This window comes from Cervus elaphus, chromosome 6, assembly GCF_910594005.1.
Source record: "Cervus elaphus chromosome 6, mCerEla1.1, whole genome shotgun sequence".
Classification (NCBI taxonomy): Eukaryota; Metazoa; Chordata; class Mammalia; order Artiodactyla; family Cervidae; genus Cervus; species Cervus elaphus.
Window position 1 is genome coordinate 23,148,635 of NC_057820.1, and position 26,730 is coordinate 23,175,364.

General features: G+C 41.1%; 1 protein-coding gene across 3 annotated transcripts in view; it reads right to left on the minus strand.

Annotated features, from left to right (window-relative positions):
- FRAS1 (Fraser extracellular matrix complex subunit 1) overlaps positions 1 to 26,730 on the minus strand; it is a 502,305-nt gene that overhangs the window by 85,782 nt on the left and 389,793 nt on the right. For all 3 annotated transcript variants that reach the window (XM_043906392.1, XM_043906393.1, XM_043906394.1), the window contains 11 exons: positions 25,439 to 25,570; positions 24,225 to 24,350; positions 22,030 to 22,277; positions 14,487 to 14,635; positions 14,141 to 14,303; positions 12,392 to 12,527; positions 8,238 to 8,428; positions 6,869 to 7,022; positions 4,769 to 5,032; positions 2,036 to 2,224; positions 247 to 366 (listed from right to left, as the gene is read on the minus strand). In XM_043906392.1, coding sequence (XP_043762327.1) covers positions 247 to 366; positions 2,036 to 2,224; positions 4,769 to 5,032; positions 6,869 to 7,022; positions 8,238 to 8,428; positions 12,392 to 12,527; positions 14,141 to 14,303; positions 14,487 to 14,635; positions 22,030 to 22,277; positions 24,225 to 24,350; positions 25,439 to 25,570 — 1,872 coding nt within the window. The remainder of the gene's footprint in view (positions 1 to 246; positions 367 to 2,035; positions 2,225 to 4,768; positions 5,033 to 6,868; positions 7,023 to 8,237; positions 8,429 to 12,391; positions 12,528 to 14,140; positions 14,304 to 14,486; positions 14,636 to 22,029; positions 22,278 to 24,224; positions 24,351 to 25,438; positions 25,571 to 26,730) is intronic.

A 26,730-nucleotide genomic window follows, 5' to 3' on the forward strand; every position in this document is an offset into this window, starting at 1 on the left:
GCAACCTTTTATGCTTCCTTTTTTCAATTCTGGGCCTGGTGTCCAGAAGTAAAATCAAAATAATCCACATAATCCCCAGGTCTGACCCACAGAGAGTGCATCAAAGAGCCACAGCATCGCACAACAGAGAGGAGAGGATTTCAGATTTCCACTCAAGCCCGTCAAGAAAAGGCTCAAGCCTCACGGTATGCACCACACGACCTCAGAACTGCTGGAGAACTTTCAGACACCCAACTGCCCCCTTACCTGAAACACTGATGGAAAATGACTGGCCAGTCAATTTGTTGCCTTCTCCATCAACCACATCAAATTTAAAAGCAAAGTGCCCACCAGATTCTCCTTTTCCATGACTGTATTCTATAAGGCCTGTAACAAGGACAAGAAGATCACAGTTTGCTATTTAGTGTTTTCTGGCCTTATTTCTGAAATGTCAGGTGAGAATTCGATGGGTATTCACACCAGTGAATCAATTACTCCCCTCTCACTTTGACATTGCTTTTGACATTTTAGTCTGACATTTTCATTTCCCCCCTTTCATCTAGCGACTTCCTCATCATCAGTGACTTGATGATAAAATAACCCCAAGCAGCAAGTAGCATTGCTTACAGCTGAGGCTCAGCATCGGTGGAAGGCTCTAAGGAAGCCTCATGAATCATGAGGTCAACAAAACTGCCCACGTAGAAAATGGGCACTGACCAGACCCATATCACCGGTGCGGCCCTGTTATCTATCCATGTCCCAGGGCAGGAGGACAGAGAGCCACAGACCATGTGGTCCCCTACAGTGTCACTCCCGCTTCCCAGTCTTAAATCATTTTAGGAAAGGCGTGGGATATAACCAATCAACAAAGAAACAGACTAAATGAATAAACTCTACCTAGATGTCAATTGGACCCAAAGGGAAAAACCCAATATATTATATTTTTGTGAACCCATAGCATCACTTATCGGAGAAGGCAATGGCACCCCACTCCAGTATTCTTGCCTAGAAAATCCCATGGACGGAGGAGCCTGGTAGGCTGCAGTCCATGGGGTCGCGAAGAGTCGGACATGATTGAGTGGCTTTACTTTCACTTTTCACTTTTATGCATTGGAAAAGGAAATGGCAACCCACTCCAGTGTTCTTGCCTGGAGAATCCCAGGGACGGGGTCGCACAGAGTCAGACACGACTGAAGTGACTTAGCAGCAGCAGTAGCAGCATCACTTATAAGGATCTAGCAATGGAAATATAACTAAACGTCTGGGAAGAAGTGCCTGCCTTCATATTCTAAACAGGGACACCGAGGCAAGGAATAACCAAGGAATTATTCCACTCCCTTCACTACAGACAGGTCCAGAGATATTTGGGCTGCTATCAATTCTAGGCGTGAGTGCACAGACAGGACCTGTATTCTGGTCCTAGAGGAGCATGTTTCCACCTCTAAATGGAAATTGCACATCATCACCTGACATTGGATTACTTCCCTCTCAATATGTAACTTCTTTTCCTTTCTTACCCCTGAAAGCACTGTACGGTAACTACGTAGCATTTAACATTTACGCTTTCACATTACATCAGCATTTCCTGGAGGAGGGATGAGCTATGTAATCTCCCTGAGGCAGCTCCGATTTATGCCCTTCCATTTTGCTTAGTTCATTAACTTGTGCTCTTTGGGGAGCTGGAAAGAGATATAAATTGTTCACCTAAGGCAGGCATAATTTTCACCTTAATCCATCCCAATTCACTTCTTTTTTCTTTCTCTCTCTCTCTCATATACTTTTTAGCATCACAGCAAGTCAAAATGATTTTTTCCTCTATAATAGCCCTCAATTTCATCAAGGCTATGCCAAAGCATGAGAACATTTTAGCCAAGAAGGAAAGTTTTTTTTTCAAACCAAAAAATGGAGGAGATAAGTAAGAATAAATGAAGCTATAACTCAGCTCTTAATTCAAAACAAGAGTGCACAGTTAGCTGCCATTGGCTACCAGGCACCAATTCCCATTTGACTACAGGGGGTGGAGTTTCTGGAAGTCTGGGTAGGAGAACTGCCTGACCTTGACTGATGTCAGCCTGGGTGAAACTTCGGATGGGGCCTCTAATGGAGATCTGCTCCAGGCTGTCACGCTTTACCATCTGCAGGCGTCCTACTCCAGGATCTTCCTTTAAGATATACATCACCTGATGGTCATCTGAGTCAGGATCTGTCACTTTCAAGTGCCGTTCTGTGATGATCGCTACGGACCCTGGAAGAGAATGGGAGAGACTAGGTCTTTCCCCATTATTGCTTTTGGAGAGCAGGTCAAATGATTTTAGGAGACGGGAGACTAAATTATCACACACTCCCCGGTCTAAGGAAGTATCAGCTACGGGACTTCCTTGGTGGTCCAGTGGCCAAGATTCCATGCTCCCCAATACAGGGGCCCAGGGTTTGATCCCTGGTCAGAGAACTAGATCCCGCATACTGCAAACCCCACATGAAGCAATGAAGACCCAGCTCAGCCAAATAAATAATTTCCTTCTTTTAGAAAATAAAAAGAAAATATCAGCTGCTTGACCTTTTGGTTCCAGCTGAATACATTTTAATTTCCCTAAGTGAATAGTCCCAACTTCCCAATTTTCTAATCAGCCCTTGAGTTTGGCTCAGCTGGTAAAGAATCCGCCTGCAATGTGGGAGACCTGGGTTTGACCCCTGGGCTGGAAAGATCCCCTGGAGAAGGGAAGGGCTGCCCATTCCAGTGTTCTGGCCTGGAGAATTTCATGGACTGTGTAGTCCATGAGGTCGCAAAGAGTCAGACACAGCTAGGCGACTTTCACCTTGAGTTTAGATCTGAGCCCCTTTTTCTTCTGATCGAATTTCACTCTCTGCCCATGCTCGATCTCTCCCTTGACCTTTCAGTTAGTACCTAAATCTATGTTCTGAACTTCTACCTCTGTGATGTAAATGACTCTCAGAACGACAATGAGACCAGTTTGGACCTAATATATTTACTGTCTCAAGGATCACCAAATCATTAAAACAAACAAACAAACAAAAAAAAAACAGCTTTACATAAACTCACAAACATATCTGGTTGCCGTCTCACACCAAATAGTCAGAATCACTGTTCCTCAGGACAGAGGCTATGATGAGAGGCACAGAGCAGGGAGACCTGAATGCTGGGTCCTGGAAGACCGCCCAGGTGCTGGGGACAGACAAGGCACAGCGTGTGTGTGCGTGCTCAGTCATGTCTGACTCTGCGACCCCACCGAACCTGCATCTTTGGAGTCTCCTGCATTGACAGGTGGATTCTTTACCACTGAGCCACCTTGGACTGTCCCTCCTGGCGAGCACCTCTTCTCAGGGCCTTCCTCTTTGTTCTCCTCGCTAGCCCACTTCTCATATTAAAACAGTAAATTCTGATAAAGTAGGTCCTAGTTAGTTACTCATGTGTAACATAACCTGGTCTGTAGAGCGGCAATCGGCCATGGGCCCTGAGCACCTCTGTATGTTTTTGCTGGGTAATGCCAAGAATGCAAGGTTTGACCACTTGTTCTCTGGGCCATTCCCAGTGAGCATCCCTGAGGGATGAGGTGAGGTCTTCCTCTGGGACAAAGATCAGGCTTGCTTATTGTTACTATAACAAGGAGAGTTCCCAAGCTCAAGCTTCCTCTTCTGTAGTTCATCACCCTGCACACAAATACATTCATGTGGGCCCTCTGCATCACCTCCGTGGGACTTGGAGGGCATTGTCACAGAGTGCTATATTTCTGACCAAGGAATCTCAGCTTCCCCAGTGGCTCAGCAGTAAAGAATCTGCTTGCAATCAAGGAGATGCAGGTTCGATCCCTGGGTCAGGAAGATTCCCCTGGAGTAGGAAATGGCAACTCACTTCAGTAGCCTTGTCTGGGAAATCCCATGGACAGAGGAGCCTGACAGGTTATAGCCCACGGGGTCACAGAGTCAGACATGATTTACGGACTAAATAAAAACAACAAGGAATCTCATGTGTTTGACCAGCATCCATGAAAGAGTAATAGGCCAACTTATTAGCTTGTAAATAGGGCAAAGTCAAGTCCCAGACCTAATACTTGGGACCTTTGGGAATCTCCACATTTTCAAATACCATTCTACCAAATATTTTTCACTACAAAATACATGTGAAACTACAAAATACATGAAAACATGTAAGAACAGACAAGCAAACAGAAGTCCAGTGTGATAAAGATGCTCTGTGGACCAAAGGTCCATTCTCTGTAAGTAACTTCCTACTGCAAAGTGACTCCAAGACCCATGGTTGTCACAGGTCCTTCAGTGTTGCTTGTCCACCAGCAAACTGAATGTTAGATCCTAGAACACCATATCTAATGGTTCTTAATTACTGGTATAATCTCTCCTAGTGCATGATGACTTCCCAATCGCCCCTTCATGACTTCAAAGAAAAAAAAAAAAAAAAGCATGTTGAAAATCCTGTTAGATTTGTTGTTTGTTTCCGTAGGGTTGTTTGGGCAGTGGCACTGTTCTAAGAGATCGGGGCCTACAAGTAGTTGGATAAATGAATATTTTGAGGACCCTGGAAATACTGTAAGCTCTTCTCAGTCTTTCCTCAGATTCACAGACACCGGCATCTGGTCCAAAGAACTTCAGAGATTTCACACTTGTCATTCACAATGGTTAGTGTCCCCAAAACAACAGGTCTCCCTAAACTCTGCACACCTAGTTTAAGATCCTCCCACACTGCCGACATGGAAGGAAGCATTGTGCAGGAACAAAGAAGAAACCATAGCCACTCTCTTCCACGCCGTGGTACCTGCCGAGAGCTGGAGGCCTCGGTTTACAGCCAGATGGGGGGTGTCACTTGTAGGCAGTTCTATATATATCTCCATCCTCCCCGTGTCCGTGTGGAGGCCATCAGTGAGGGAGAACCGGAACTCATCCACTGCCACACCTGGACCACCAGGCACGTACCCAACCAGCCCAGCCAGGATATCTTGGTAGGTGAAGGAGGAGCCCTGGGCCAAAAGCCTCCCATTCTCCAGAGGTTCAGAAGCAGTTTGCCTCCGGAGCAGATGACCTGAGGAAGGAAGCAAAAAAAAAAAAAAGAAAGAAAGAAACAATGGTAGAGCAAATATGGCACTAAAACATCATCTGATTTTGTCAACTTTGAGCTTGGGTAGAATGCCAAGCCCCTCGGGGGTGTTGATTACACATGCATAAGTGACCAACAACTCAGAATTTTATACAAAAGCACAGGGTGATGCTCTGTGCTCTGACCTCATCTCCAAATAAAGAAGATAAAGTCCCACTTTTCCTGATTAAAAATCTCTTAAGGGGACACAGATGGATACGGAAATACAGTGGCTTAGGAATCAAATCTCTCCACGAATTCAAACTCACTTCACTATCTAAGCCTTATTTTCCCCTTCTGTAGGGTGAAAGTAGCACTTTCCACTTGCTGCCTTCCTCCTGAGGCGTCTGGGATGAGAGAGAAGAATTTATTTTAAACTCCTTTTATGTTCAGAAAGACACTAAGCATCCTTGGACTGAGGCATATTATCCTATTTTCAAGGGTCATGTGTATGCAATGAGACAGTGTTTCATTAAAGAAAGTGAAAGTGGATGGAGGCAAGCTAAAATGTAATGACCAACAGCTTCTCTGGTGAACTCTCCATCAACAGGAATAGTTTCATCTGTAAAAGGTCAATAGCCATTAGGCCACCAAGCCACCACTTAGGAGATGAAAATTGCAGAGCTTTAGCTAATACTAGGTAGGTAGCGCTTAGAAAGGAAGTAGGTAGAAGATTACCATGGTGGTGTTTTAAACCTCTAGTCTGTGGAAACGGTGTCAGACTTTATTTTTTGGGGCTCCAAAATCACTGCAGATGGTGATTGCAGCCATGAAATTAAAAGACGCTTACTCCTTGGAAGGAAAGTTATGACCAACCTAGATAGCATATTAAAAAGCAGAGACATTGCATTGCCAACAAAGGTCCGTCTGGTCAAGGCTATGGTTTTTCCAGTGGTCATGTATGGATGTGAGAGTTGGACTGTGAAGAAAGCTGAGTGCCGAAAAATTGATGCTTTTGAACTGTGGTGTTGGAGAAGACTCTTGAGAGTCCCTTGGACTGCAAGGAGATCCAGCCAGTCCATCCTAAAGGAGATCAGTCCTGGGTGTTCATTGGAAGGACTGATGCTGAAGCTGAAACTCTAGTACTTTGGCCACCTCATGCGAAGAGTTGACTCATTGGAAAAGATCCTGATGCTGGGAGGGATTGGGGGCAGGAGGAGAAGGGGATGACAGAGGATGAGATGGTTGGATGGCATCACCGACTCGATGGACATGGGTTTGAGTAAACTCTGGGAGTTGGTGATGGATAGGGAGGCCTGGCGTGCTGTGATTCATGGGGTCACAAAGAGTCGGACACGACTGAGCGACTGAACTGAACTGAACTGAACTTAATCAGGAGAAGTGCTGTCTTTGCAAAACAAATGAGCTCATAAAGATTATCTACCACACCTCTAACCTGAAATGAACAACTTCTGTAATTAATTACAAGGTGGCTATTCTTTGTATGAAATAGCCCAAGATGATCAAGCAATGATGCCCCCTCTAAGAAGAGGATGTGCAGATTCTGAAAACCTGTTCTGCCTGAGGCTACATAAGAAAGCAAGAAAACAGCTGAAATTGAATTTCAGAGACACCAATTACCCAGGAGTCAGGCTTTTAGAACAACCAGTCTATGGTGAACCCAAAGAATATAAACTAGCTGTGAATTTGATTATATCTTGATGCAAAGAATGGACTATACACCAGGAAGGTAGAGGAATGATCAGCTGAAATCTACGTGTTTGTTCTAATAACCCATCGAGCACCTCAATTAAGAAGCTTCCCATAGCAGTTGTGTCCTACCGTGGCTAGGCTTTTTTGTCAGTACAAAAATCAGCTCATTATCTGGAGTGTCCAGGTCTTGCAGGCTCAAAGAAGAATTGCTTATCACCACTCCTGAGCTCAGCTGCACGCCAAGGGGCCTCAAGGTCATTCTGGGAGGCTCATCATTCTTCCTCTGATTAAAGCATAAAATATTAGGTCTCACACAGATACTGGTTTAAGAAGAAAAAAAGAGCGCACACTATTCAAAGACAGTAACACCATCACATCAACTTTCACCATGAAATAGCATTTAATGTGTCATCATCTCTTATTATTATTGTTGTTTTTATTGTATATTTATTGAAATATAGTTGATTAACAATATTGTGTTAGCTTCAGGTGTATACCAAAGCACTTCAGTTATATATTTTTTCAGATTATTTTCCATTATAAGTCATTACAAGATGTTGAACACAGTTTTCTGTGCAATACAGTAAATCCTTAGTGTTTATTTTATGTATATAGCTTGCATCTAATATGTCACTGTCTTTAATTCTCACTCAAAATGGTTACATTGAAAGCTGGGCAGATCACATAAACCAGATATCCCCTTGATGGACATGCTACAGAAATCTCAGGCATTCTCCATAGGTATGATGATGGCATTTTCCAGATGCCAGAAATATGGACATGTGGTTAGACAAGTACAAGTGTACTGGGGAGATAAAAGGGTGCATTTTTGGAAATCATACCTGTCTTAGAACCTATGATAGAGGACAGATATTTGAAAGTACAGGTGTTTAAACTGTCTGCCTGATTAGCCCCACCAGAAGTCAGCTCCTCTCCACCCTTGTCCCCCAAGGGTGCTGAGAGTGCCAGGTTTTGTTTTCTCAAGGCAGCGGGTATTCCATTCTGAGTTTTATCTTTTATTTCTGTCTCTCCTCGGGTAACAGAGCAAGCCAATGTAGTTGCTCAAAAGAGAATATATACAGCATCAGGGAACACATTTCTTTAATGTTATAGTGTGATGAATAAATGCAATAAAATGTTAGAAAAAGCAAGTATGCACATAGAACTACATACAATAATTGCAGGGAAAAATAAGCATATGTTACTTTTCACCTCATATGAGGCTAGCAAGTTTTCTCCATCTGTGAGAACAAAGTGTCTTCACACAGACCAGATAGATTTTACCCTAAAATGGAAATTCAGATTTCCAAGTCATACCATCTCCAAATGTCAGCCTTAATTCTACATGTTTCCTAAAGGTCAGGGTTATGTTTTTTAAATTGACCTCTAAAATTGAAGGTCCAACCCAACTTCCTTTGTTTTTGAGTTCTTTTGAAGCTATCTAATGGTGGGATATTGTGGTCAAAGGCCCAACTTTTCCAACTTCCAGAATCTTTACCTCGATGGTGATGTTGATGCTGTGGACTTCTGATCGACTGTTTCCATCACTTACATAAAAACTGAAAATATCGTGGGTTGGTTCAATGCTTTCATGAACACTCTGAAAGTAGTAAATGTAGTTTTCCAGGACATCTTGAATAGGGAACGATGCCTCTAGGTCACTGGTAGTTCCAGGGCCAAACCGATCACCTGTACCAACAGCAAGAGGGAACTTTTATCTTGATCCATAAATTCCTGCTTTCTGAGCTGAACCAGAAATCATGACAGCACTATCAACAAAAGATGAAAACAAGTTTGAGAATAAAGGTGGGAGAATGCAATTTGAAGACTTGGGTGGGACCCCAGTTTCACCACTATTTCTGATCAATAAATGGGAATGAAATGAGTCGCATGTATGAAAGCACTCAGAATGCTATTATTTAATAGAGCATAGAATCAATGCTTGTTTTGTTAGAAATATTTGATAAAATAAGTCATGGGGCAAATATTCATATAGGAGTAAAAGTTTTACACTTTAGTCAATTTCAAAACCATTTTGCGAGAGGAACCTTCTTTCTCTACACAAGAAAAGATGACTGTATATCTTTAAATCCAAGAAATATCTCCTTAAGCATGTTTCCATTTGACCATTTCCATTAAGAAACCTCTAGTAACCTCATGGGCTAGTGCTCAGCCCCTGGGATGGTACACTAGGGCCACTGTGATGTTCGGGGACCATCCAGAGCTCAGGTATAGTTCAGGCACTGAGATGCTCAAGTATCATTCAGAGTTTCATAGAATGTGCTGGTTATCTCTTCTATTCATTCCAACCCCAAAGGCCAAGGGGAAGAATAAGCACTGTCTAAATGTTGGATGACTTGTCTCTTATTTGGTCTAAATCTTTCTAAATGATTGATTTTAAATGGTTACATTTTCTTCTAAAGAGAGGAGGAAAAAAGAAACCCCTGTATCTTCAAACACTCCCTAGATATACATCAACAAAGAAAAGTGTAGATAGAAGATCTGAAAGCAATAACATTTTCTCTTTCCCTGTTCCATGGTTTTTGCAAAGATGAAGGTCATATATTAAAAGGCCACTGACTTCCGAGTTGAAGACAGACACGGTCATTTTTTTGTTGACCTCCCAATTGAAAGAGTAGGAATGAAAACGTTTTATTTATAATTTGTTTTTGACAAGAATTCAAGACAAACATTCTTTTTTTCAATGACATGAATTTTCTTAAATTTTATCCCTCAGATTTGATTCCGCTCGATACTAGAAGCATAGAGGAGTCTAAGTGATTAGTGACCTGATAACCCCTAGGGCATACAGTTCAGAGTTTCTAAAAGGAATTGCTATAATTCCTTAAAACTTTAATTTTCTCTTTCCATTTATCACTATAAATATAAGAAATATGGCATCTTTATTTGGGTCAAAAATACACTAAGTGAAGCCTAAAAATGTGTTCAAATAGAATGACATTTTCTATCATTAGAAAACAAGTTATTCAAAAAGTGAATCTGTCACTGAAGCTTTAAGCATCAATCCTTTTGATTCTTAAAACTGCACCTTCTATGTTTTCATGTAAATCATTTTATTAATGAGCTTCCTTACCTTCTTAAATAGAATATACTCTGTGCAAATTAAATAGTTCTTGATGTGTGAAGGCTATATATCATGAACATCTATTAATGCACTGTGCTGGAACACAGCGATGCCCAACAGGTAATTAAGGTGGGCCCTAGTTGTGCACCATCCTCCATACTAGCTCAGTTGTTAAAAGAATCCGCCTGCAATGTAGGAGACCCTGGTTCGAATCCTGGGTCGGGAAGATCCCCTGGAGAAGGGATAGGCTACCCACTCCAATATTCTTGAGCTTCCCTTGTGGCTCAGCTGGTAAAGAATCTGCCTGCAATGCGGGAGACTTGAGTGTGACCCCTGGGTTGGGAAGATCCCCTGGAGAAGGGAAAGGCTACCCACTCCAGTATTCTGGCCTGGAGAATTCCATGGCTTGTATAGTCCATGCGGTTGCAAAGAATAAGACACGACTGAGCGACTTTCACTAGTTGTGCTGGTACTGAAGGAATGTAGGTTCCACGCTGTTTGATTTTATACTGAACAATATGACTATTCTGTTCTTGTGCTAGTGTGAACTTAAAGATTCTTCTTCTTCTAATGTTTTTAAAAAGATGTTCTTTTGGTCAGCTGGACTCTGAATCTAGGTAGCTAGTTTCATATGTATAAAATAAGATTCTGTTATGAAAGCCCATGAAGCAAAGGGTGGGACCTTACATGATGTGTGTTAGGACAATGATTTGCCCCCCTGAAAGTCTTTTCCTTACTTCCAGGTTTGTACTAAGTGTGGTCCCTGGAACCACCTGTGAGCCAGTGAGAAATGCTAATGCATGGATCTCACCAACCTCCTCCAACAGGGACTCTGGGGTTGCTGCCCAGGAAACTGTGTTTGCTCCAGCCCTCCAGGTGAGTCTTATGAGCATTAAAGTTTGAGAACCACTTTAAGAGAGGCCAAGGACTGCCAGAAATTTGACTTCTGGACCAGTGAAACAGTTCCTCTGCATGCACTCCAGGTTAACATAAAACCGTGTTAGAAAGCCTTATCAGAAACCACCCGGAGAGAAGAGCAGGCTGGGGGCAACCATCCTTTTCTGATTCCCTACTTTTGCTTGTGCTTTCTTCTGCGAGAAACAGCATTTTCCCTCTGCCCACAGCACTAACCCTTCCTCAGACCTTCCCGCCGTCCCAGGCAAAAGTAATTGCTTTGTCCTACATCCTTTCTCAGGGCTTTGCTCCCTTCCCGGCCCTGGTGTTTCATGATTGTAACATCAGTCTCCATATCTCTCCTGAGTGAGGCCAGGGCTGTGTCTTATTCCTCTTTTATAATCCACTGCCTCTCAAATGCTGGAGAGGGTGGCCTTTCCTGTCTCCAGGGTATCTTCCCAACCCAGGGATCGAACCCAGGTCTCCCGCATTGCAGGCAGATTCTTTACCAGCTGAGACACAAGAGAAGCCCAGATCTAACTCAGCAATAAACAAATCGAAGCCACACACTGCAAAGCAAGGTGGGGAAAAGACTCAAGGTTCTCTCTAGGAAAACATGACCCCTGCTACATGAGTTTCTGGTAACTAGGCTCAAATCCCAGGCATCACGCTGGCCACAGACACCTTCAGTCAATAGCCTCTCTGTGGGAGCTGCGAGCTGCACGCCAATTAGAGCCGAGCGCGAGCACTCAGGAGCCTCCCAGCACAGGTGCCGTTTCGGTCACCTGCCAGAACTGCCGGTCACTGTGGACACGGGGGCCTGTGAGCAGTCCCCGCCTCTCCCCTCCCCTCCTCTGTGATAACCGCCAAGAGCAGTGGGTCCAGGGCAGATGGTGGGGGAGAGGGTCACGGACAGACAAGCACGCGTTTCAGTTGACGTCGTATACTGAGAAAAAGCTGAGACGTCAGCTCTGGTGCAGCTAAGCAGTAGCTGCCTCCAATAAAACAACAGACAATTTTATTTCCTTGACATTCAATTTCGAGTGCAATCCCCAAGCCCCTCTGTCCTAAAGGCTGGCACTTTTCCCTTGTTCTAGTTTTCCCCACGGCACTGATTGACCTCCTGACATCTTCCACAATTTTCTCATTTCTTAGGTTTCTTATCTGTCTCCTCCCGCCAGAATCTAAGGCACCACAAAGGTAGTGGTTTCTGTCTGGTTTGCTGATCTATGTGTGTGTATGCTAAGCCGATTCAGTTGTGTCCGACTCTTTGCAACTGTATGGACTGCAGCCCACCAGGCTCCTCTGTCCATGGGATTTCCCAGGCAAGAATACTGAAGTGGGTTGCCATGCCTTCCTCCAGGGGACCTTCCCAACCCAGGGATCGAACCCACATCTCCTGTGTCTTCTGCATTGCAGGCAGATTCTTTACCACTGAGCCACCGGGGAAGCCCCTTACTGATCTATCCCCAGTGCTTAAAAAAGTGCTTCACATACAGGAAATGCTCAGTCAATATTTGTTGAGTCAACAAGACCTTCCTTCCATTTCTTGGAAATGGTTCCATCCCTCTTTGGTTCTCCCTGTCCAGGTTAATTGCAGGCAGTGACCTCCCTCCACCCTGCCTCTTCTCTCCAGGTCTGGAACAATTCTACAGCCAGGCTACCGCTGGTACCTGTCCCCATGTTCTCGATGCAGCCGTACTGGGGCAGAGCGCTTAGCTTAATGATGGCATCCTCCTGGAAACTGTCCTCAGCAGCAGCAGCGAAGAAATGGTGAAAAGAGAGTGGGGTCCTCCCTCCCTCGTCAACCTAAGAAAGAAAAGATTGGAGAGTCCTTGGGCAGTTGTGCGGACTGCAGTAAAAAAAAACTGAATCGAAAATTGCTGCCTGGGGTGACCTTCCACTTCTTTGAGGAGGCAGATCCTCTACAGACAAGATGAGGAATGTGCCAGCTGCTGGGGCCCGGCCATCCTTCAGCGCCTCTCAGAGCCACGCTCAGACGCAGTGACATCCGTGTTTGCCTTCAAAGCTGTGCTTCTCCCATGATGGATCTGGTTATAAAGCAGCTCTGGCCCATTCTAATCACCCACCTCGGAACAGCTGCATGGCAGGAGGACTGCCTTCCTTTGTATCAACGTTCAAAAGTCCACAGCTTCAGAATAATCCATCCAGTCCTCCCTCGGATACATGTGAGCACACCCTGTCCTATAGGAGTTCCCACCAGAAATAAAGTCCCCTTTATCCCGTGAGAGCGTACGCTTAAAGGTGCAGGGGAAGACAGGGCTCACTGTGCCTGAAAGCTAGTGCTTATCATTACCGTAAAGGAGAAAAATAAATCGGTTTAAGTAAAAGCAGTAGCTCCAGCTACTTTTTCCCTCTTGGGCCCTGTTTTGAATGCTAACGTTGCAACCTGAGCCTAGTGTTTTTTGTAGCCTGCTGGATATGCAGCTTGACTTCTGAATGACTGTTGGCTAAATATAGGAAGATTTACAAATTATAAAGCGGAAGGTCACCCTGACTCTGAGAATGGGGAAGGTGCAAACGGCTTCCCCAGTGTGGACATGAAAAAGATGAGTGGAATATCAGAACCATTCAGAAACAACTCAGTTATACAAATTTTCAGTTGCTCAACAAAATCAGAAATCCTGAGTTTGGGGCATTATGGTATGTACATAGAGTGGAACAAGAAAGTGAATTAACTTTTTTTTTTTTTTTTTTTTTTGTGTGAATTAACTTTTATGGAATCCTTACGATGGGCCAATTCTGTACTGGGGCTTTTTAATGCTATTTTATTCATCATCAGAGTAATCCTTTATGTAATAGGAATAGTAGTAACACTTTAAAAATGAGGCAACTGAGGCTAAGAAAGATTATATAATTGATGCAAGATCAGGCAGCTAGTAACAGAACTGACACTTGAACTCAGGTACAAGTAACTTCATAATCGGGGTACATTATATGGCGCCCCACCCTCCACATGCCAAGGAACTGTCAATATTGTTTACAGAGATAAGTACCAACTCAGTTTAAGATGTGACCCAGGACACTATCCATATTCCTATGTTTTAGTTGCTGCAAACATTAGACTATGAACACCTCAAAAATATATCTGTACACCCCTACTACTATACACATCTAACATAGTATACAAAATACTGTACACAAATAGCTCTGTGTCTGGCACAGAAATATTTGTTGATTAATTAAATAATGTGGATATAATGATTTGATCTTATTCATTTAATTATTTTCATACTTTTTGATTAAAACTCATGATTGAAAGCCATACACAGCTTGATTCTATGGCCTAGATATTTGAGGGGAAGGACCTGACAGCCAGTTTAGGTAGAAATCCTTCATTCACACTGGCGCAGACTCCAGCTGTCTACAGCACCCACAGTTCATTGATCTGAACTGCTTACCGTGATAAGGTCAGCAAAAGCAATGACTGGGGGTGGGTTCTTGACGGGCGTGATGGTGATGGTAAACTTCTGATTGTCCAGACGGTTGTGGTCCATATCAGAGACAGAGAAGCGGAAGCTGTCAGTAACTGGATGACCACCAGTCTCAAATGTGGCCGAATACCTATAGAAGTCAAGAAAAGGAAGGATTGAATGAACTACACTGTCAGGTCAAGTAAGATGACTGAATCTCTGTTTAAAAATGGGGCCAGAGGCAACATAATCTTTCAAGGGAACTACGGGTTAGTTGCTTACATATTTTAATACAATTTAAAAAATTCTTTGTAGTACCAGGTGGTTATAATACCTAATTTTCTTGTTGTTGATGTCTTCCATTGTGAAATTGGAAATCTCTGAGAGTTCTTCCACCTCAGGTCCTGAGGTTTTTAAGAGCGCACCATACATGGGCAGAGAAGTTATCTGAATCCAGATCTCTGGGTCGGAGGAAGAATCATCCTAATCAAGCAAACATGATACAAGACATGAATGCACATTTGCAGGAAGACATATTTTCAATAAAGATTACAGGTGCTCCTTTTTCTGCTAAATGAAAAATCTTCTTAAGCAATACCATGTTAAACTGCATGAAAATCCCACTATTTATTCCTCCGAAAACATCTCTTTGACAGTCTTCTTTGAAAAGTAGCTCAAGATAATAGCGGGAAATGCACTCTTAAGTATGGGACATAAAAGAAAGACAGAAAGAGAGAAAGCCCAATGGTTTCTGTAAGAGCCACACAAGGTTTTGTTTTTATTACAAGCATCTAGTGAAGTACAAAACGTGGTCAGAAATGTAAGTCATTCTTCTAGAAACACAGTTGTAGGCTTCTTCTAGAGTTTCCTAGTACAGTTTGTCTTTTAGAAAAGGGTAAAATTTTTGGAAATAGGTAAAACTCCACTATAACATAGATAACAATGATCTAAAAATTCAGTGAAACGAAGAATGGAAGGTAAGGACTCACTTTAAAGAATAGTCAACACAATAAAAAATTTTACTTTAACACAAAAATGTAAGAAGTCTTATGAATTTCATTTTGACCAAGCCTATGCATGCTCAACCTGTGAGATGCCCAATCTTAATGAAGACTGTTCATTTCCCTTTCCTCTGCACTGTTTATTTACCGAAAAATAAAACTGGCTTCCTGTTTCTACGTGGACAATAATTGAATGTCTTAACAAACAATTTCTTCTTTCTTCAAGGATATTTTTGGAAATATCTAGAAGGGAGGCAACATCTTCTTGGAAAGATCCCCTGAGTCATTCATCTTTTAGACCAGTTGGCTGTGAACATGAGGGCATGCTACATTTCACCACAGCAACAATGAAGATAAATATTGCATGACCAAGTGTACTTTCACATGCAAACTTGCATGGCTATGTTGTACAGTTAGCTGAGGTGGGAGATCAGAAATGTGAGTGCGGCTGCCTGGTGATCTGGGGAGCAGGTTTTGGTCAGCTCTCATTTCTATCCTTGGCGACCTTTTTAAGCTGGCAGTTCAGAACCTCAAGGCAAGATCATAGAATTTTCCATATTTCCTCACATTGCTTGACAGTAACAAGAAAGGAAACTCAAATTTATTGAAGCTATAAAACTTCAGAAAACAGCCCCTAAATTTATACATTTAAAGTTTCTCTATTTTCCTTCATGGGTTATCAAATACAACATGCAGGCTTCCAAAAGACTACTTGCTATAATATTACTGTGAGTAGCCTCTAAAAGACAGCCAAGTGTTCTAAGGCACTGTCTTCTGAGATGGTGATAAACTACAAGGACAGAGCTCCTGTCTCTTGATGAGAATGAATAGCTTCTAACTTCCACATTGGCAAATTTGGCAAAGAAATGCTTATCTCATGTCAGGCCCAACTTATTATAATTTTTCGAATCTCAAGTGACTGCTGGGTTTGAAACAGTGTGAAATCAGCTGGATTTTTTTCTGAATGCTGTCATCGTTTAAAGAAAATTACTACTTTGAGATATTCAAGATACTGTGGCTGAAAAATTCTTAAGAACATAGACCTTGATTTTATGTAATTTTTCTACTTGAAGACCTTCATACCCATTTTGTGTTAATTCACTTTTCCATTTTCTTTTTATTATCTATACATCTATTGACACGCCATTCAACACAAGGATGAGAACTCTGATGATTAACATTTTATGCTCCTCTTTTATCCTGTCCCTGGTTCTACCATCACACCATGGTTCTTGCTTTTTTACTTCCTTGAATCTCTTGGAATAGTTTGATATATTATTGTAAAGTTGTTGTTGTTGTTGAGTTGCTCAGTCCTGTTGGATTCTTTGCAATCCCATGGACTGCAGCATGCCAGGCTTCCCTGTCCTTCACTATCTCCTGAAGTTTGGTCAAACTCATGTCCATTAAGTTGGCAATGCCTCCAACCATGTCATCCTCTGTCTCCCTCTTCTCCGCCTGCCCTCAATCTTTCCCAGTATCAGTAACTTTTTTCCAATGAGTTGGCTCTTCACATCAGGTAGCCAAAGTATTGGAGATTCAGCATCCATCCTTCGAATGAATACTCAGGATTGATTTCCTTTAGGATTGACAGGTTTGATTTTGCTGTCCAAGGGACTCTCAAGTCTTCTCCAGGACCACAGTTTGAAAGCATCAATTCATTGGTACTCAAGGGTGAGAGTTATAGTCCAATTCTCACATTTGTACGTGAATAATAAGAAAGCCATAGCTTTGATTATACAGACTTTTGTTGGCAAACTACTGTAAAGTAGTTGTAGTATTTTTTAAAATGTATGAAAAGGGAGTTAGACCCTCATCTTGTGGGATTTCTTTTTCTTTTCACTCAGTAGAAGACTGCTAAGATCCATGATTTTATTTTTCATGATCCATGATTTATATTCTTTTCACTTAGTAGAAGATGGCTAAGATCCATTATTTTATTTATTTTCTTGGGCTCCAAAATCACTGGAGATGGTAACTGCAGTCATGAAATTGAAAGGCGCTTGCTCCTTGGAAGAAAATCTATGACAAACCTAGACAGCATAGTAAAAAGCAGAGACATTACTTTGCCAACAAAGGTCCGTCTAGTCAAGGCTATGGTTTTTCCAGATGTCATGTATGGATGTGCGAGTTGGTCTATAAAGAAATCTGAATGCTGAAGAATTGATGCTTTTGAACTGTGGTGCTGGAGAAGACTCTTGCAAGTCACTTGGACTGCAAGGAGATCCAACCAGTCAATCCTAAAGGAAATCAGTCCTGAATGTTCATTGAAAGGACTGATGCTGAAGCTGAAACTCCAATACTTTGGCTACCTGATGGTAAGAACTGACTCCTTAGAAAAGACCCTGATGCTAGGAAAGATTGATGGCAGGAGAGAAGGGGACCACAGAGGATGAGATGGTTGGATGGCATCACTGACTTGATGGACATGAGCTTGGGCAAGCTCTGGGAGTTGGTGATGGACAGGGAAGCCTGGCGTGCTGCAGTCCTTGGGGTCACGAAGAGTCAGACACGACTGAGCAACTGAACTGATTGAAAGATCCATGAATGTTGTTTTGTGAAGCTATTGTTCATCTCTTCTGAATGTTCTCTAGTATTCCACAAAGTAGGTATGCTCCAAATGATCTGTTATTCCATTTGTTGATGCTGAGAGACACTGGGCTTGTTTCAGTATTTTTGCTACTACAAAATAGTGTTACTATTATTACAAACAGTGCTTCCCTGATATGGTAATATTACAAATATTACAATAGCTCAGTTGGTAAAGAATCCACCTGCAATGCAGGAGACTCTGGTTCAGTTCCTGGGTTGGGAGGCTTCCCTGGAGAAGGGATTGGCTACCTACTCCAGTATTCTTGGGCTTCCCTTGTGGCTCAGCTGGTAAAGAATCTGCCTGCAATGTGGGGAGACCTGGGTTTGATCCCTGGGTTGGGAATATATCCTGGAGAAGAGAAAGGCTACCCACTCCAGTATTCTGGCCTGGAGAATTCCATGTACTGTATAGTCCATGGGGTCTCAAAGAGTTGGACACAACTGAGTGACTTTCACTTTCATTGCTGTCAGTACCCTTGTGTAAATTCTTGTGCATATCTTTTGTACCTGTGAAAGTCTTCCTTGGAAAGGAATCCAGGAGAGGAATGGTTAGGGAACATGAACATTCATCATTACAAGACAGTGTCAAATTCCTTCCCAGAGCGGTTATTCTAATTTACAGCTCCATCATAAAAGAACCTCCTGTAGATCCATTTCCTCTCTGACATTTGGCATTTTCATATTTAAAAATTTTTGCCAGTTGAATTGGTACTAACCAGCATACAGTCTTTGCCTGCATTTCCTGATGTCTAAAAATGTGAATGTCTCCTATCTTTACCGGCCCTATGGATTCCTCTTGTGAAATTCCTGCTCATGTCTCCTGTTAATTTTTCAAATGGATTATCTTTTTCTTCTTGATTGGCAGATGTTCTTTATATTTTCTTTGTTATCTTTGGTTCTATGTGTTGTACATATATTTTCCCAGTTTGTAAGTAGGGTTTTTTTTTTTTTTTTTGTATTTATGGTGTGTTTTAGAGAACATAAATTTTAATATAATCAAATTTTCAATCTTTTCTTTATAGTTAGCATTTTCTGTTTGTAGTTTAAGAAATTCTTCCTTTTCCCATTATCATGAAAATATTCACCTATACCCTACAAAGAACTGTACACTTTTACTTATGACATTTAAGGACTTGATTTGCTACAGTTAATATCTGTCTAAGGTGTGAAGCAGCAGTACAAGTTCTTGTTTTCTTTTTAATATGAATAATAATTTGTGCAGATTCATGTTTCAAATAGTTTCTCCCATTTCCACCAATCTGGTTTGCTACATCTGTTTTATTTTAAAGTCCCAAGTGTGAATCTATTTCTAGACTCTCTAGTATACACCATTGTGGACTGATATAAATAGTGCACGTTTATATCAAATCCTGATATCTGATAGGGCAAACCCCTGCCCTCCTGTCATTCATTTTCAGAATTTTGGCCTTTTGTTGTTCTTTAAACATTATGGACACCTTCCCAGGTGGTGCTAGTGGTAAAGAACCCACCTGCTAATGCAGGAGACATAAGAGATGTGCCTTCAATCCCTGAGTTGGGAAGATCCCCTGGAGGAGGGCACGGCAACCCACTCCAGTATTCTTGCCTAGAGAATCCCATGGATAGAGGAGCCCGGCAGCCTACAGTTCATAGGGTTGCAAACAGTCAGATGCAACTGAAGTGACTTAGCATGCATGGATCCATTATAGAATGAGCTTATCAAGATCATTAAAAGGTCACCGAACTTTTGACTAGAACTGAGTTGAATGGAAAGATCATGTTGTGGGAGAATTGATATCTTTTTGATACTAAATATTCCTATCAATATGGCATCTCCTAGTGCTTTTAAAAATGTCTGCCAATTAAGTATTACAATTTTCCCTGTAAAAGTATTGGCTGATTTTTGTTAGATTTTGTCCAAGGAATAGAATTTTTGTGATGCTATTTTAAGTGGTATCATCTTTTTAGTTAAATGTACTGGTTATTTTTTGCTCTTATATAGAAATGCTATTGTTCTGTTGATCTTCTATCTAGCCCCTTCCTAAATTCTCCTTTTATTTCTGAAACTTTGTCAAGAGATTCCTTTGGATTTTCTTTATAGTCAGTAATAGCATCAATTTTCCCTAGAAGTTACACATCTTTTGTTACATTTATATCTCATATGCATTATGTAATATTATTATAGATGATTTATTCTGAATTAGTATATTTTTGGCTAGTGCATAGCAATTCTATTAGCTATTTAAGATTAATCTTGTATCATCCTCCCCATATTACAAATGAGAAAACTGAGCCCTAGGGAGTTAAGTAACGTGTCAAGGGTTATTACACTAGTAAGAGTGGTAAGCTTGGATGAGAACCCATTCATTTTAACCATAAAACCCACACATCCCTCGCCTACTTGTTTCCTTGAAGTACATAGCAAATTGTGTACAGGAAACCACCGTTAAGAAGCAAATCACACAGAATCCCATTTTTGCCTTTTGTTTCTCCTGACGTCATTTCACCTTCTTGCAGTTCACGATACTGTAATTGAGAATAGGCTTGAATGTTCCTTTCCTTTATAGTCTGGGTTTCCCCAGTGGTTCAGTGATAAAGAATCTGCCTGCAATGCAGGAGATACAGGAGACGTGGGTTCGATCCCTGGGTCGGAAAGATCCCCCGGAGAAGGGAATGGCCACCCACTCCAGTATTCTTACTGGGAAAATCCGATGGACAGAGGAACCTGGTGGGCTACAGTCCATGGGGTTGAAAAGAGTCAGACACAACTGAAACAACTGAACTCAACGCATAACACAACAACTGCCCCATTTATGACCAAGGTTTTGGATGGCTTTTCCAACATTTCTGGATGTTCACAGTAAACTCACTAACTATGCATACCTAGAAAAATCTTCCCCATGACATTAAGTAAAAAATTCTTCCACAACACTCAGAGAAAGTTAGTATTAATAAATAACTTAGCTAAGTCTTTAAAATATGCTATGCTTTCAGTGAGCTAGAATAATTCTTTTGGAATCTTCTCTGCTCCAGTGGGTAAATTCACATTCAATCAATTTCTGAAAATACATGTTCAGTTGCCAATGGGCTTGCGTTTTGATCTGCAGCTCATAATATGCACTTAATGGGAAGGAACTGCTCCTGGAATCCTATTTTGGTCTGTCAAACATTTTTCAAGCCTTGGTGATCTATTGATTAAATCTGTATTCATAAATTTTTATGAATTCATGTTTCATAAGACTCAAAAGGCCATAACCTAGGGTAAGAATCACCTGTCAATTTAAAAACAAAGTCAAAGGTGTTCTGAAACTGTACTAGACCCATGAGAAGAATCAGGGTGGAAAGCAGTTTCCTATAAGTTAAGAAAAGACAATTTTAGGGGAAAACCTGTGCAAAAGCAATTGAAGCAATTGTTCCCAGGCCAATGCTTTATCTTATATGCTACTATTCAGGCCTAGATTTTATAGCCATATTCTTCAGCTCAGAAAAGGATTACATAAAACTATATAGTAATTTTTTTAAAGGCCAGGTTATTGGAGGAAATTTTAAGATTAGCAAAGGAAAAATTCAATACTAAGAGTGATTATCATTCAGATAACCATTCTTATTTCAGTGTATTTGTCAAAACTACTCATTATGATTTTTACACAGAGTTTATGTTCACAACATACTTACATGAAAAATAAGATGCATTATCCTCATTATCCTTAGCTCCAGAGGTAAAGTAAAAAAGATGAGTTTAATTAACCAGGATCACATATCAAATTAAGGTCAGTACCCTTGATCCCTGCTTCTCGTGAGGCACGGGATGGAGGGTGAGTTAGGAATCCTGCCAAACAAGCGTGCCAGCATTCGGTCCAGAGCTGGACCTGAGACAAATGCTAGTGAGAAGTGGGCTTTCTCTCAGAAAAGTGAGCCATGAAATACCATAACTTATCAGTCATTGATGGGTAAATTCTTCGAAGTTGCTCTTTGTCTAAAATTCCTATTTGAAATACTATGGAGGGAGCTTCAAACATGGGAACTTGGGCTTTTTGACATGGTTACTGTTTCCTAGAGCAAATCACCCGTCCTTACACCTTCTCAGGGAGTTTTCATCAATGTTCTGCTCATTCACTTGTCTGCTGGGGAAACAGTGGGAGCAGCTGGAATAGCGTCACTATTGCAAAGAGCAGAGTGATAGGGAAGCCAACAGAAAGCTCTCTTGTGGCCATATACCTGATGGCCCAAATGTTCAGCCACGACATCACTTTCTAGTCAACCTGATCAGAGGGTGCAGTGGACAGAAAGACAAATGAAAGAACTTACCACATAAGCCAGGTGTGACCGAGTGATCACAGCTGTGCTTTGACTAGCAACCGTGATGCTCAGAGAGGCGCCGGCAGCCAGCTGGGGCCCCCGGGCCTCGTCCGGTGATACCTCCACCCTCACGTCCACTGTTGTGGCTGAAAGGCCGTCTGTGACTGAGATTTCCATGCTGTCCTGGCGGGCAGATGAGCCATCATGTAGATACCGCAGGACATTCTTCTCTACATCCTCATATGTGAAAGTGTCACCTTTCAAGAACAAAACAAATTGCAAAAAACCAATAGCTTCTGGGAACAATGCTTTTCATTTCCATAACACCTTTGTTCTCAGGATTTCAAAGCACATATAGGATCATAAACCCTGGGAGTTGTAAGCTAATTAGTTCAACCATCCACCCAACGGAAGATTCCTTTTACACTACCCTTGAAAAGGGTTCTTTAGCCTGTCCTTCAACATGGCTCAAGGTGGGAGGCTCACCATTTTATAAGGGAGCTAATTCCACTGGAGATAACTCTGTAATTTTTTTAAAGCTTTAAATCAGATGGAGCCAAAATCTGCCTCTCTAAGCTCCACTCCTCACTGTTTCATTCTAGACAATACAGCACATGCTTCTATTCTTCATGATAGCCCTTCTAGAATCTAATCATGATACTGATGATTTATTTTAAAAGTTAAGAAAGTTAAAAAATACTTAAAACTTGAAAAGTATACTTGAAGTTAGAAACCTCCTCTGTGTAAGTCTAGAGTACTAATTCATAATTAGGTGATAGGTGTTGTGTAGAAAAAAAATTTTCAAGGTCATAAACATTTAAGAAAAATAGGTTTAAACAAAATTTAAAATATTTAAATGGCAGGATTCACTAGAATTCTAGAATCTTCAATATACAATATGAAAACTTCTCAAAATTTTTTGGTCATAGAACCCTTTTTATGAAAAATGCTACTTAGTACCATGGGGCCCCATGACTCCTGAGCACAGCTGAGGAACTGGTCTTCTTGGATGTTATATTCAACTCTATTTCTTCACAGATTACTGACTGTAATAATTGATGTTATATAAGAAAACTAAAGAGTTTATTCATTTTTTGTTTTCTTCTTCCAAGCCTTCTCTTGATGCTAATGTTATTGTGCCTTAAAACGATAATAAAACTAATATTTTACAAACATCTTTAGAACTCACGTATTAATTACACAAATGTTGGTTAAATATAATATTAAAGAAACTGGGCTATGACTGTTATGCTCCTAACATAGTTCCCTTAGGATACCAGAAATCTATCATAATGACTTCTTTTGTTCAGTAACTTAAAAAAAAAAACAAACTGTCTTTGTGACTCCCAAGTGCCTATTTATTGTTCTTACAAATCCCACGTAGTTTCAAGGTCAAAAATTTGACACTCTCCCTCTGCAGCGATATTCAGAAGAACGCATTATTACACGCCTACTAGGAATTACATGAAAGTTTTGAGAAAATATGGATTGTCAGAATAAGGATGTAGCATCCCAAGGTGACAATTTTGCAACAATATTTACTTCAACATATGAGAGTCAACTATTAAAAATTAGATTCAGTTTTGTTCTTTGAACTTTTCTGTATTTCCTAAACAATCAGCATGTATTATTTTTACAACTGGATAAGGTATAATAAATATTATTTTGGAAAGCTGGTCACATTACCATGTTTTTTTAATGGATGAAAATACATGCAGCTTATACTCTAAAGAGTCAGAGTATTTACTGTGAAGACTCACAAGGAGCTGACAACTCTTACGAGGTTGTTCTAAATGTACTTATTCCAGGTTTCAGAAATCAATTTTACATACAACCTGAGGAAAGAGCTTCATAGTTTTGGAGTGTGGGTGGTGGTGCAGAGAAGGAAGTCCCCAGTACTTCAGCCAATGGACTAAACATTAAAGGTCTTCCCTTTCTGAGTACCTCCTTATAGTTTATCCCACAATATTGCTTTACTTCTTGTCGGAGACATAAAACCAACTATAGAGCAAGAACAATATTCTGTATAAGAAGAGAATCTAAAAAACAGTGAATGTAAGTACATGTATAACTGAATCACTTTGCTATACACATGAAACTATCAAACATTGTAAATCAACCATACTCCAATAAAATTAAAACAGTAAAAAAAAAAAAATAATAATAGAAGTTCCAGGAGGTCAATGACAGAGTCGGCAGGCTACCTGTGGCCATGGGCCCTGGTGACCCAGCCGTGTACTTAATAAGCACGCCGTGCTGTGGAGGCTTCCGAAGCTCAAAGAGGAGCTCTTCAGGCACTGTCTCCGTGTCTCGTACTACCAACCGAAGTTCTGTAGTCAGGAGAATAGAGTATGGTGAGAAGCTGTGTACGTTAACAACTCTATACTCCGCATACAGTATAGCCCCAGGCCAGGCTGGAAGCCAGGTTGTGGGAAACATGATGGTTACAAGAAAATGCTAAATTGAATGGACCACAAAAGAAAGAAAACTTAATACAGTCAATTCACAAATTGTAAGTAAGTTCTTCAAGAGTTTACTTATGAGTCGGTAGTTCCAAATTCAGAACACCTTTTTTCTTCCATACAAATGAGGCAATGGCGGTCCACAAAAAGGTCAGTCTTGACTGACTGCATAGATTTTCCTGCATAAAATACTGGTGCAAGTTGTTTTTACTTATTATTGTTTCTTCCCTTCTCCTTTCTCCGAATCTATAGAGGAGCCAGGTTATTTTAATAATGGTTGCTCTGGCCATCACATCACAAGAGAAAGAGTGGGGCAGAAGAGACAGTTATCTTCATATCTATGACTTGTTAATAAGTTGGATGATAATTCACTTTAGGCCAATAATGGCATGTAGAAACTGGATAAGGATGTGTAAGAATACACCTTACAAAAATCAAAATATCCACTCTTCCCTTTTCAGATGTTCTTGGTAGAAGACTAAACTTCTAAAGAGTAAGTATACTAATAGGTAAATAAAATCACATATAAAACACGGGTCAACTCTAGCTCTTCACAACTTCTGAAGGTTATTGTGATCTGCCACTCCTGTTACTTTTCACTTTCTCAGTAGAAAACAAGAGCAGCCATTGAAACCATTTTCCTCACGTCTCTTCTCTGCTCCCTGTTACTTTATATTTTAGTGAAGGCAACAAATCAAACTCCTGGAGGCTGGAAAATGAATTCAGAGTTGTATTCCATCACTGAGCACTAGCCTCTGAAGGGTTTATTTCCTTCTCTCTGCTGCTTCCATTTGCATGGAAATGGCCAAAGGGACCGCCATGGATGAGAAAGCACGCAACTTCCGGAAGAGAAGGTCACTACTTTTCGGTAACCATGAAGAGGTTTAAACAGGGACTGTTAAGTGAAATATGGTTCTATCTCCACAGCCATTTTCTTGCAGGTTCCCAGTTCTTACCTATAGACGTGCTGCCTCCTGGGCTGACCTCAAGCAGAGGAGCTGTGACCTGGAAGACTGGTGAGTGCTGATCAGCGCGGAGTAAGTGAATGGTGAGGGCCATCTCTGGACTTGTGCGCTCTCCATCAGAAACTAGAAAGGGCACACACGCACACACAGGCATAAATCACCTTGTAGTCTGGTCACCTTTAGGCAAGTTCTATACATTTGTACCTAGAAATTTTTTTTAGATTATCTTAACACTCTGAAGAGATGCTCACAGATGGAAAGAATAAGGCAGCAAGTTAAAGATACTGTGAGCTATTCTACAAAGCTCTTTCTACTGAATAACAAAGAGGCTAAAGGACCATAATAACACAGTCATTTTAAGAAGCAACTTTCACAACAAGATGATATTGATAAAAGTTAGTGGAAAGTAAAACAAAATACTCGCTCATAGGTAATGCCAATAAAAGCTTTTATTTGTGGAATTATTGTAGATTTAATTCATTCTTCCAGTGTTCCAGAGAAATACTTTTCCAAGAAATCTCTTTGAGAAATAACTTGTTTATGTCTCATTAGAAAATAATTTTTTAAAAGGATAGAAATGTCTACACAAGTAATTCTAATGGTATTTGTTTGGAAGTAAGCAGACTCATTTTAACCTGGTCGTTATGTCCAGCGCAATAAGTGGAAGACAACTTTGTGAATAAAGCAGTTACCTTAAGATTTTATTTGGATTACCTGAGACATCCAAATGAAAGCTGATCACTGGATGGAAATGAAAGCAGAGTTGCCAGACCCTTGATTCTTATTTCCATTTTTCCATACCCCACATGCCTTCTCTTCCCTAAAAGTCAGGTTTGTAGGAACTTCAGCACCACCAACTCATCAATGGGTTTATATGCAGTGCCTACTGAAAAAACTTCACTGTTGATACTTTAAATGCACGGTCTGCTTATACATGGGTTCACTACAAGAAACTTGTTTCCTTTTCTACTTTCTCCTGGACTCAGTAACAAGTCAGTGGGAATCTGACCTCTACGTCAGCCAAGTAAAGCATCACAGTGATTCCGGCTAATGAGTCCATACAGGTTTTAGGTTTGTCTTTTCCTTGAGAACACAACTAAAAGGTATGGCTGGATTTTACAAGGTCTGTCCATGTCCTTAGAGAAGTCCAGAAATAGCCCTCCTGAAGGAGAGACGACATTATCCCTGGGAGAAATGATGGTTTTATGACTACGGTTGTTTGGTCAAATGTCAAAGTTATTGCATCTGCTTCTTTGAGTTAAATCTTTCGTGCTCTCTGGATG